Source organism: Salvia hispanica, chromosome 5, assembly GCF_029641045.1.
Source record: "Salvia hispanica isolate PSC_SH4W2 chromosome 5, Shi_PSC_v1, whole genome shotgun sequence".
NCBI lineage: Eukaryota > Viridiplantae > Streptophyta > Magnoliopsida > Lamiales > Lamiaceae > Salvia > Salvia hispanica.
In genome coordinates, this window is record NC_142696.1 from 5196071 (window position 1) to 5209357 (window position 13287).

A 13287-nucleotide genomic window follows, 5' to 3' on the forward strand; every position below is an offset into this window, starting at 1 on the left:
AGAGAGACAATAATGTAGATAAGACTCTTCTCTATATTATTCTCTCTTTTAATTTACCATTTCTCATCTTTAACTATTTTTTATCATTTTTATAAAAAGAGGACAGAAAAGTCAATGGGACTGCAAAAGCGGGATGGAGAGGGTATATTTTTAAAATATTAATTTTTAATTTTAAATTAATTAAATAAAATTAGAATCAATATTAACAATGAACAATATGAGTAACAAATTTTAATTATATGAGAATAAAAAATCTATACAAATCAACATTGAAGCATAATAAATCGCATAATATAATGTTTATTCATTAAATCATGGAGTAGGAAGATAAAAAATCTATCACAATAAAGAATTAGACACAATGGATAATTACTCATCATTTTTAAAACTTCTTTATACATTACATTACCTTTAAAATTAAATCAATCTCACCATTACTACAACCTTCAATTATTCACAATTCATCACTCAATAGAACTCATAGATAAAATAACTCAATTTGTCATTTTTAAAGTCGTCGGCCTCACCTAAAACTACAATAAAATAAGAAACAAAATCAATTTACAATGCACAAAATCAATAATCACTATGTATTAAAATGATCATCCGTAGAACAAAGCATAAGATGATACCTATGAAAGTTCAATCGAATAATTCACACAACAAGGACTCGATGAAACGACAATAAATATTTTTACCTTCCACAAAGAGGGATGAGAACTGAAACTCGGTCAATTGTCAAGAAATGAGAAGTCATCTGATTACCTACCTTGCAGTGGCGGATCCAGGTGGGGTCGAGTGGGGTCGGCCGACCCCACCACCCTGCCCCGGAGTACCGCCGGAAAGCTCCTTTCTTCGACCTCCGACCCTACGGCGTTCGCGTCTCCGCCCCCACCTCACGCAGTGTGATATGAGACCGAGCATAGAGAAAGAAAGGAATTGAGGCAAGACCAAGTCCGGAATCTGGTAGTGGCGAGATGGCAGAGGCGGCGGATGTTGAGAATGAAGAAATGTAGAGAAAGAAAAAGAGGTTTTCGATTTTTTTGCAGAAGAGAGAGAAAAGAAAATGGGTTTCTTAATGTGGGTGAGGAGAGAGAAGGGAGTTGTCATTATTGTGACAAAAAAAAGTACACTCATTTCATTCCACCATAAGCGACTCGTATTCTTTTTTAGACGTCACAACTATTGTAAATCGTTGTTTTCTTTAGTAAAATATAACATAATTATTCTTTTACTTTATATATCTAGTTGCTTTTGTACTTTAACTCTTTTTCTACTTTATTTATTTTTTCACTTAATTCTCTAAACATCATTTTCTTAAAATTTTGTACCCAAAGGGTTGCGATTAAGGGAGTATATTGTTTTAAAAATATCCATTCTCGTATGAACTATTGATATTAAAATATATTTTTATAAAAATAATTAATATAATTAAAATATTTATTTATAATATAGTTCGACCCCACGAAATTTAATTTCTGGATCCGCCATTGGGAGTGCGGATGCAGACACCGAACAAGAAGGTACTGGAGAGCTGAATGGTGAGGGCAATGGAGGGGCAAAGAAACGTCGAAAGTACTCCCCTGTCGTGGAACAACGGAATTCGAAGGATAAAAACCCACTATGTGAGCAAGAAACAGTGGATGAGCTACAAGATCTACAAGATCTTGAAGATTTGGAGGGGTTCAAGAAGAAGGGTTTAAAGTACACTCCATTCAAGCTGACCAATGAGCTTCCATGTTGGAAACCTGGTGATATTTTTAAGGATCGCGATTTCTTCTATGAGGTCATGCGCTAGTACGCCATAATGACCAGACGACGTGTGGATGTCATAAAAATGATGGGAAGAGACTCCGTGCCATTTGTAAAGGCAGGCATGTGAGTGGTATGTGTATGCAAGGAAGATTGAAACACACAACAATACCAATTATGTGGTAATGAATATGCATAGAGATCATGCTCACACGTGCTCGCAAGTGTTGGAGCAGAGATGACTCACGTCCAAGTGGCTAGCTGCGCGTTACATGGAGAAAATCAAAGCGAATCCCCACATTCCATTGGCAGCTATACGGCAGTGTGTGGATGAGGAGTTCGGGCTGAAAGTTGGTAGGATGAAGGCGTATCGCGCAAGAGACATGGCATTAGAGGGTATATTTGGCAAGGCCGGACTCCAATACCGGCGATTGTTCTACTACAAGTCAGAATTGGAACGGACACACCCCGATTCAAGTGTGCATTTACACTACGAGAACTTCAGGGAGCCTGAATTGGTAGGCCCCAGATTCTTGAGGTTTTATTGTTGCCTCGAGCCTTTGAAATCTGGTTGGATGCGTTTCTTGTTGGAACATATATACTAAAAAGCATTTTTCGAGTTTTTGAATTTGATAAATTGTTTGTATATTGTAAACACTCTTCATTTAATGAGAATAATAAATGTTTTCTTCACATTGTGTATTTTACTTTAATGGGTATTGACCGTATTTAATTATATATTAAATTATATAATTAAAACGCCGGAAAGTAAAATCAGTCTAAGTCTTCTACATTGAAGGTTGGGTCGTGGAACAGGTCATCACAGTAGGTGGCCCAACTGGTACCTTGTAGAAGTAAAACTTTTTCACAACCTAGATAGGCTTTGGCTACCTATCGTGAAAGGTTGCAGTGTCCATCCGAAAGTCGTCTTTACCTTGAGAATGACTAGTGACACTGATGTGGTATAGGATTGAATGGATCTAAAGTATAGACACGCCTTTGTTGCTATCTACTGTAAGACGATGTCTTGGAGATTTAATATTTCCTAATCTTTGTAATAATATAGGACACACGTTATTTAATCATACGCTGCTTTGACTTATCAATAGGTGCGGGTTTTTCGTAACTCAATATTCCTGATATCTTGGGTAGTAGTAATTAATAACTAGAATGGTGTCAGTTTTATTATTACATTGAATCGTGTGCCTGCGCGGTTTGACTATACCCCCAAGAGGTGTTCGAGAGAAGTTCTATTATTCGGAAACCCGGCCGGTTTGGATTTAATCCAAGAATAAATAGAAAAGGAAAAGTATATTTTTAATATACATCTCGTACTAGACAAACTCTTGGAAATAAAGATATTAATTAATTTAAAGTCTATAGCAGACTACAAATTAATTAATGGATATAGAAAGTCTTAGACACGGGAAATAATATATTAAAGAGGTTAACCCGAATTGCTTGTAATCACGGATTGGATGGGCGGTCAATATTTCTTCTATAGCGGCACAAGAAATATTCCATTGGCCTTATATTAAATTATGAGTTATAATTTAATTAGTAAAGAAGGTCTAATTGGGGAGGCCCAATCCAAGCCCCATAGATCCCTAACCTAGCCCATCATAAACTCTATAAATAAGAATGTAAGGAGGAGACACATATATTATCACAAACCCTAGCCTCCACACTTGGCTTTCTTGTCTTCTCCTTCAAGATTCTTATAATTTCTAAGAGATTCCTCCCACAAGAAATTTAGATCTATAGAGTTAAGGGTCATAGGTTAGAAGATCTTTGGTCTTGCATTCACAATCAAGCTTCAAGATCTACACGTGGAGAAGTAGCAAGCCACTTCAATTCTTTGGAGAATCATTGTTGTAAGTTTTCAACAACATAATTTAAATTAAATTATGTGATTAATTGCGCAATTATATGTCTCTACATGTTCAAGCATGAAATTGAATCGACCCACATAATCACCTAAATAGATTCTTATGTGGATTTATTTATTTTGCATTTTCCGCTGCGATTATCCCCAACATTTCTGCCGTCCAATTATCTTCTTATATGCTTGTTTCTTGAGAGGTATGTACAGGGGACAACTTATGACGGCCATGGGGATTGATCCAAACAACGGTTGGTGGCCTATTGCGTGGGCTGTGACTGTGACGCCCCGGAATTTCGATCCTTTCCTTCAGGATAAATCGGATTTATTAGCTTAATTAATTTTCGTTTAGAAGATGTGTAATCGTACTTTTCCTCGTTGTAATTCGACTTTGGAGTAATTTAAGTATTCTCGTTGGAGGAAATAAAGTGCAAGAAAATTTAGTTTCAAGAATAAAAGTGGAGAAAATACTTTTATTAGAGAAATGTGGATACACCGTGAAGAAATAGAAATACAAGGATTATGGAAAGTACAAGTCTTACACATGCATACAATGCTACAAGTTATGGGACCCATTTCCCTTACATGAATTTAGGGAGTACAGTAAGCCTAAAAGAGAGGGGCTCAAGGTCTAATGCTTGACCATTAGCTAACTCTAGCAATAAACCAAAGTAAGAAGTTTAGTAGATTCTCTCCATCCCTCTCGGTCCTTGCACCACAAGAATCCAACTTTTGACAACTATATACCTGTCATGATAACACAAAAGAAGGGTTAGAAGATATGCCAACCAAAATTTCAAGGTTTAGACTTAGCAAGGAAAGGGTAAGAATCTACAAGCTCCTGCAGGAGCCTTTGCAAAGTGTCAAGAGTCAAGATATTCAAAATCTCCAAGGAAAGGAGTAAAGACAATAGGTGGCTAAGAATGAGCTCATGATAGAGCCAAAAGAGAACACATAGTACAAAGCAAACATCACCAATATCAGTCAAAATAAGACTCCCCAAGGTTATCATGAATTAGGCAATGGATGCTAAACATACTAGCAAGAAAGAAGGAGAGCTGGCAGCCCAAAATAGGAGCCTTTACCTCCAAGTCTCAAGCACAAACAGCCAAAGATGGAAGCCTATATAAACAACCCCAATCTCCTTCTCATCCCCTCTTTCTCAACACTATAATTTCACCAAATATTCAAGAGAATAGCAAGGAAGGGAGGAGGAGCAAGGAGGAGAGTTTGAGGCAGGACATCAGTCCCTTCCAAGAGGAATCATCAAAGTGAGGTAACAACCTCAAACACCCAATAACCTTGCATCATATAGAGCTAGCACAGTAGGTGACCAAGAACTTAGAATCATAGCAGCTCTAAATGAAACTTAGAAACAGAACTCATAACAATAAGAGTTATTCCAGTAGCTACATTCTTTCTCAAATCCCTCTCAAATGCAAATAGACTCCCCATATCAAGTGATGAATCAACAATAACAGTCTGCCCAAGATCAAAGCTTTAGTAATTCTAAACTAAAAAGGGGCTAAGGGATTGGGGACTTAGCTTTGGAGTGAGGAGTACTCGGCGGAGCTGCCCGGCGATGGCCGAGCGGCGACGGAAACTCCGGAGAACTGAGAGGAGCGGCGGCTCTGCTCGTTGAGCAGCCGGGACGAGGTCGGCGTCGCTGGACGCCGAAAGGGAAGAGAGCGGCGTGCGTGGCGGACTTCGGCAGCCGCGATGACGTGCCTGACGTCGCGAGTGGGAGGCGACGGAGGCGTGAGCGACGGACGGCGTTTGTCTGAGGGATGAGACGACGGTGAAGCCGACCTGGCAGGGGCGAGAAATCGCCGATGCTGGTGGCGAGTCGATGAACTCCGAGGCGACGCCTCAGCTCAATAGCGAATCCGCTCCGCTGTGACTCCACCGCCAAGGACAAGAGATCAGTGCGGTGACCGAGAGTCGAGATGAAGGAGACGAATCCAGCAACCGCCGGCGAGCCAATTTAACGGCGGATAGTCGTGAGGAAGAAGAAGAAGCCGCTGCATCTCTGCTCTTCAATTTAGGGATTTAATTTTGAGAAATGTAGGAGAGAGAGAGAGAGAGAATTTGACCGATAGGAGTATATAATTGGACTGATTCCAATTTAAATTGTTGGGCCACTACTAATTACTAGATTGGGGCCAAAGGAATTAATTCTACACATAAGTTGAAATTAAAGAATTGGGCCAAGTATCATTCTTTATCTGAAAGATTTGGAGAGTAAAGAAATTGTAATTCAGTTGAGGAAGTGGGCCGAGAATTATTTAAGCTTGGATGGATATGAATAATTGTAGATGAACCACAATTTAATCTAGCTTGGGCCTAAATGAGTATATTTTGTGTTGGGATATTACTAATTAATTAGTAGGCCAAGAGATTTATTGTTGGACTTGAGAAGCTATTTGTTGGATGGGATTAATTTAAGGAAATGAGTTGGAGCCCAATTAATTAATCCCGAATAAAGTACTAAGTTTCCAAAGATGGAAAATATAGAGTTGGAGCTCGAAAGCTGATAAATTAATTTCCAAATAATTTATTTAGATTCCGGGAAATAAAGTAGTACAGTGGGAGACGCGAAAGCCGACCGGCGTCGCCCCGCGACGCCATGGGCGGCCTTAAGAAAAATCCGAAGAAAAGAATTTTAGAAGAAACTTTCCAAGAATTCCTATTCTTGTAAATAAGGGCCGAGTATTTGTTTAGAGAGAATATAATTTCTCCAAGTTAATAAAGAGAATAAATAAACTCTGCAGAGTAGTGAAGCCGAGGTAGGATTAAGAAAAATCCTATAAGCCGAGACCGAGATATAGGTGCTATCCAATAGGATGCATGCATTCTTTCTAAAGAGAAATAGTTCAAGTATTAATTAGCGTGCTACACTATTTATTTTCAAGGGATAAATTGCTCGAGGGCGAGTGAGGCCAAAGCGAGTAATTGAGTTGAAACATAAGCATATCAGGTGGGCTTTCTTTTAATATCCAGCACTATAGTGTGGATATAAAGCAAATACTTGTGAAATTATGAAAAATCATCTTTTCTCAAAATGAAGCAGTGATTATTTTAAAGTTGTTGTCATGCCATAAAATATTTGTTTTGAGGCCTATCTGTTGGGGTTGTAGCCCGCGGGTTTTGGCGATGCCAGCCCGAGTTTAACGAATTCGGTTCCCAATAGGACCGCAAATCCTGTTCGGAATAACGTGCACGCGAGCCGTGAGCCATCAGCAGTTGGCCGGCGATGTGTCCGCTGAAGGTGGCCACCTTTACGGTACACGATTCTCAGATAAGGCGAGGATCCAAAAGAACTTAGACTGCAGTCGGACTTTTAAGATCACAGAGAATTTAGTATGCTCGGGCCTTTTAAGAAAAACCCCCTGTGCGATACTATAGATGGATGACAACTATATATTGTATGTTTTGTTTTCGGCATGTGTCCACTGAGTACTCCTGTACTCAGCCCTGCATGTATTTATAAATGTGCACGTTGAACGTCAAGAGGATGGAGAAATGATCGGAGTCGATGCTACTAAATAATCCAGTGGATCTTTTCACGATTCGTGTCTTCATACACGAAGTCGTCTAGTATGAACTTATTCCGCTGCTCTTTTGTGAAGTGAGACATCTTAGAATCTCACCTTCGAACTCCAATTTATTGATGTAATGTTTATTCTAGTTCTAAGACCATATAATGGTACAGTTGACTTCTATTCTATGATATGACTTGGCCTTCGGGTATATTCACAAGTTCTTTCCCCGTTTCTTTAATCCCTCTCATTAGTCGCAATTTACCTGCTTTCGCTATCCTTAGCAAAGTGCGGTCGTGACAGTGACTGAGGCCGAGAGCTACGCACAGTGGAAATGGTTTCTCGACTACCTATCAGAGGACCTTCACATACACGATAATGCCCCAAGATACGTCTTCATGTCTGATCAACAAAAGGTACGAATAATGTGATTTCAGTAGAAATTATATACTCTAATTGTGATTTTTAAATAATAAATACGTCAACTGTGATTTGGCATATAGATGAAATAGTTCGTTTGTGATTATAGATTTTGTCGTTTGTTTTATAGTATACATGTGCTACTGGGTGTTGTGTGTTGGGATTATTCATGTATGTGCTAATGGGTGGGTGATGTGTTCCATGAATTTGGTAGGTCTTGCAAAAGTCATCGCTGAGGATTTCCCACAGAGCGAGCATCGATTCTGTGTCCAGCATATATACAACAACTTCAAGAAGAGATTCGTTGGGGAGAACTTTAAGGAACTATTGTGGGAGCTTGCATCAAGCCCACGAACAGTATGTGGAGCGGATGGAGGCGTTGAGGATTATATATCCCCAAGCACATCAATATCTGCTCGGTGTTGCTCCAAAAGAAAAACGGATGAAGGCGTATTTCTCCTCAAATGTTTGCTGTGATGTTATCTTGAACAATATCTGCGAGACCTTTAATTCAAAGATAGCAATTGCTCGAGAGTTGGCCATTATAACCATGTTGGAGGAGATTCGGACGAGTCAAATGGAGAGGATTCAGATTAGAGGCCAGTGGGTCAAGACATACGATCATGCTCTGCCGCCTGTTGTCAAAGAGATTGTGGATAAGTTGTACGACAGAGCTTCTTCTTGGAGAGCAACATGGAATGGAGAGGATTCGTACCAGGTGACTGGACCGTCTGCCCAGTATGTAGTGAACATGCGTGATTTTACTTGCTCGTGCAGATCATGGCAGTTGACTGGGATCCCATGCACTCACGCTATCGCGACAATCAACAAAAATGGGAAGGATGTAGCAGACTATGTCTCCCGGTATTATTTACGGTCCACAATGTCGATTCTGTACGAGAATGTCTTATACCCAATTAATGGGATGGATAATTGGCCCAAGACTTCTAGTGTTGGATTTGAACTGACGCCTCCAAGGACGAGGCGACAGCGCGGACGGCCAAAGAAAGTGAGGCGTGAAGAGCCTCAAGTTCGTCATCACGAGGATGGATCTGAGTCACTACGACGAACCTTTATACTCAGATGTCGTCGGTGCGGACAAGATGGTCATAACAGGAGAACATGCACCAATGATCCCCGTGTAGATGCTCGAACCGAAGTAGGACAGAGTTCACAGCCCAGTCAGCCACCCACGACGGATGGCGGTGACAGAGTTCAAAACCAAGAGGTACTATTCAGTACGATTATATGAATTCCCTACCCGCTGGTCAGTATTTTAACGGTTTTAACGGTTTTGTTTGTTACTTACAGACCAATCGGCCTTGTCGGGGACGACCTAGCACAAGTCGGGTAAGGCAGCCAAATGAAGAGGTAGTATTCGGTATCAATGTATCACTTTTCATTTCCTAACCTAACTATTGGCATTCAATTTGACATGTTTGTTGTTTGTTGTTTGTTGTAGACCAACCCATCTGATCCAAGGGCTGGCACACGTCGGACCAGGACCAGGACTCATCCGCAACGCTGTGGCCGTCGCAGGGATCAGGATTGAATAATCGGGGTGATCAAGTGTTGGGAACATGAAAACTGTAAACAATGGTGTTGGTTTTTGTTAGTGTTGAAGGTTTTAAGCTGGATATTGTTTTTTGACTATGGTAGGGTGGCATGGGAAGGCATGGGGTTTAGGTTAGTATTGAATTCTATCATGTTTTTTGTCTGATCAGTACAACCCATCATGCTTGCTTGTTTTTTGTGAAGGCTAGCTCTTATGCCTTTTTCTGTCTGTATTCTAAGACTATACTTTTGTATATGCTTATGGGACGTCAATTTGCCATGTTTATTGATTAAGTGTGTACGTGGGGTGTTATTCAACCAAACGTTTTGTACTTCATTCGAGATTAGTTTAGTGACTGCGGGTGTTCAACAAAAGGTTTTGTACGTCGGGAGTTATTCACTAAAAAGTGTTCTTCATATTTACAACACGAGTAGTTCAAGAAGAAAATTGTTACCATTACATTAGGAAAATAATTACAACGCATAACAACAAAATTACAATCTTCATATTTCGGGACATTTTGGTGGTTTTAACAATTTCTAACTTAAGACCTACACACTCTTTAGTCTTCATGCTCAATTTTAACCTCAGCTCGTCACATTCCTCACTTTTCATGCGCAGTTTATCCTCAAGAACACCTTCCACAATATTCTTGCATCGGAGTTGTTCTTCAAACTTGTCTCGTTCGACCTTGATTCTTAGGAAGTAAGTGTCTTGGCGATAGACCCGCATCAAACCAACGAAAGAATCTGCAATCATCTTCCTTCCATATTGGACAACGATAGTACCATCGACCAGGATTAGCAGCCGTCCTAGATGTCACTAGCTCAGCCTCAAGATCATGATTACAGTTCACAATCTCTGGACGAGGCCAATTCCAATTGAAACTTGACCCATAAGATTGAGAACTAGAAGAAGACATTGCAACAAGATCTGAATTGAAAAATAAAACCCAAAATTCAGCAATTTGCCTAAAAATTAGAACGACACGGCCTAACACACATAAACCCCTAAATTGAAATTCAGCTGCAGGAACACAGAAAAAACATACTACATTTTACCGATACACACAAACCCTAATTTGAACTGAATACAACCAAAATCAGCTGCAGGAACACACAAAAACCATCCGACATTTTACCGGTCACGTTGGAACTTACCTAATTTGTGATGTACGCTTACCGTGCTATGGATGAATGGATGAATAAGCGAGTAATCGCCGGTAGGTTTACAACAATTTCAAAAATCGTCGAGAGAGAGAGGCATACCCAAGCTGTATACCGTCGGTAGGGCTGGTATGCAGAGGGAATTATGTTTGTAGTGTCAAAAACGAAATGATTTAAGAGTGAAAATTATGAAGCATTGCAGAGTGTAGGTCTGCTGTCAAAAACGAAATGTATATCGTCGGAAATTTGGGAAAAAATTTCAAATATGATGACATTGCAGAGTGTAGGTCTGCTGCAAGGCAGTGGAGTAGGTGTGCAGCTTTTTCTTATTTGACTAAAATGCCCCTGAAGGCATTTGGGTCTATATAGACCGAAAAATGGCTACAAATATCCGATTTGTGATTATGTAAAAGGGTAGGGTTATGTGGAGGTATTTTTTTTCCCTAGGGGTCTGCAATATAACTTTTGAAAACGTTATAGACTTTTTATGTAGTTCACTCTATAAATTTAATGCTGAGAAGTTATTTTCATAGGGTATATGTAAAGGTTTGTTCGATAATTGACATTAAAAAGAAATTAAAGAGGAGTGGAATATTAACGGCCATTACACTAACTTAGAAAATTTGTAAACATTTGTCAAAATATTAAAATAGTGATGGCAACTATGTAATACGACTCGTATGCATATTTATATTATAATAATCCCAATAATTCTTAGGAAATATAATAGATTGTTACTTTTAACTGCCACGTAATGTTTATGTCTATAAATATATCTATACAAAGCATTTGTAACATTACAATTCACTCCTTCATTCTTTCCTCATTGCATCACAATTTTTTTTTTTAATATGGAATTCTAGAAATCAAGTATTCACAATCTACAACCCAGTACTATTTTGTCAGTCATTTTAAGTCCCATGCATACGTGTTTATAAATTAATTAAACATGGAGACAAATTTCACGATCCCATCATGATGGTCGACACCTAGCAATACCAAATCAGTCATCATAGTTCGGTATGCGCATATTTTTTAAATGACTAGATATGGTGACAAATCAAATATATGGTATGATGTCATTTCCTTGGAACTTATTTTCCATAATGGTATAGTATGATGTTGTTTCTTATCTTATTACGTTTTTTAGTTAGTTTGTCTAAAAACATTATTATTTGGTATCAAATGCAGATTGAAAATGTTGATGGAGATGAACTTTTTTGGTAAACTTTTAATATTATTATTATTATTGTTATTATTATTATTTATTTATTCACATTGTATTCTGTGTCTATTTTTTTAGATAAAATTGGTGTTGTAGTTGACCTCGGCAAGATTATCACACAATCTAATTCTCGGTTCATCGAGTTCGAGATTGAGATTGTTAATTCATAGTGAGTACTGAATCATCATTTTGTTTTTATTTTCTATTTAAATATTTTTAAAAACTATTTTGCTTGCAGGCATAACATAATCTGATGTACCCAATGTGAAAATGTTAATGTGTAAATATATCAATTAAGAAAATATTTAATACGTTAATTTATTAATAAATAAAGTGATAATAATATTTTATTTATATAAATTATTGATAAATTATTGTGGGGTTATTGTATGATTTATGATAGAAAAAGTATAAAAAAATTAAGTGAATATATAATATTCTTTTGACTTTGACAATAGTTAAGGTTAGAATTAGAGTTTGAGTTTGAGTTCGGGGTTGGTCAATTGAAATAAAATGACTATTTCTTACTATATTTATTGTAAATTGTGTTCCGATTTGGTGTAAATGGTGAGTTGTCATGACTACATGAAAATAAAATGAGTCGTGCATCGCACAGGTGTCGTACTAGACATTAATAACAAAAATAAGGAAACATATTATACTATAGTTTAGTCGGTGTTATGATGTTTAAGGAAGGGAGTTATTCATTATACTCCCTCCGTCAGCAAAATATTGTCAAAGTTTGACTTGACACGGGTTTCCGTAAAATATTATCCAAGTTTGACTCGACACTGAGTTTTAAGAAATGTGTAGAAAAGTGAGTTGAAAAAGTTAGTGGAATAAGAGTCTCATATTTATATATTAGGAGTAGTTTTATAATAGAATGTGAGTGTAAAGAGTTAGTAGAAATTGAGGACCATTTACCAAAATTAGAGAAAAAACAAAATGGACAATTTTTCACAAATGGTAAAACTATACAACATTTCACGCACGAAGGGAGTAGTTACGACACATGTCATTGCTGGCTCTTTTGATATCAATATTGCTTTCAACAAAAATGAAAAATCACTGTGTCTCCAGTTTATGTCGTTCATCCGCTAATCTTTGCTATTGTAACTACTTTCAATTTCAAACGATGCCAGTACCAAAAATACTACAATATCCAAGGCTTAGACACTTTGTACGATAGTAATCAAAACACAATCAATATTAAAGCATAACGTGTTAAATGATAATAAAGTAAGAGAGATGAAAAGAGGATAGAGGAATTACTTTTTGACAAAAATATAAATGATATAATTAACTTAAAACTTCCTAAAATAGAAAAAATAACTTTATTAATATGGAATGAAGGGAGTACTGCTAATCGACCCACGTTTTGATTTACAATGCCAAATTTTCATCCTGAAATATTATGTAAAATATTTTCGAAATTCATATGTTAAGCACATAAATACAACTTTTTAAATATATACTATATTTCAAGTTTTGGGATATTCAATAGAGTAAAAGAAAATGGTGATATGAAAGTTCAAGGAGGGAGTAGTCCGTCAAATTTGGAACGTGGAACGTCACGCCCAAATTCAACCAACATAGAGAGTGCCAAATCAAACGAAACTCCCCATACCTTTTTATTCATTTTGCCGCTCTCTCCAACAAACCAAACCCTTATATCGTAACTATGATGTCAGTACCAAAAAATACTATTGCATTTCAGTCATTTGTAGGATAATAATCTACCCAAAGTT

At 37.8% G+C, this 13287-nt stretch overlaps 1 protein-coding gene across 1 annotated transcript; it reads left to right on the forward strand.

Moving 5' to 3' along the window:
• Window positions 1-7815: 7815 nt before the first annotated feature.
• On the forward strand, window positions 7816-9145 carry LOC125189957 (uncharacterized). The gene is made up of 2 exons (XM_089058103.1): window positions 7816-8821; window positions 9056-9145. Exons 1-2 carry the CDS (start codon window positions 7964-7966, stop codon window positions 9143-9145), a joined length of 948 nt encoding a protein of 315 aa, XP_088914229.1. The 5' UTR covers window positions 7816-7963.
• Window positions 9146-13287: the final 4142 nt, after the last annotated feature.

Excerpts from the sequence above, each read along its gene's own strand:
- LOC125189957 (XM_089058103.1), top strand. The coding sequence starts at position 7,964 with ATGGAGGCGTTGAGGATTATATATCCCCAAGCACATCAATATCTGCTC. Across the intron at positions 8,822-9,055 it reads ACAGAGTTCAAAACCAAGAG|ACCAACCCATCTGATCCAAG; the intron begins GTACTATTCAGT and ends TGTTTGTTGTAG.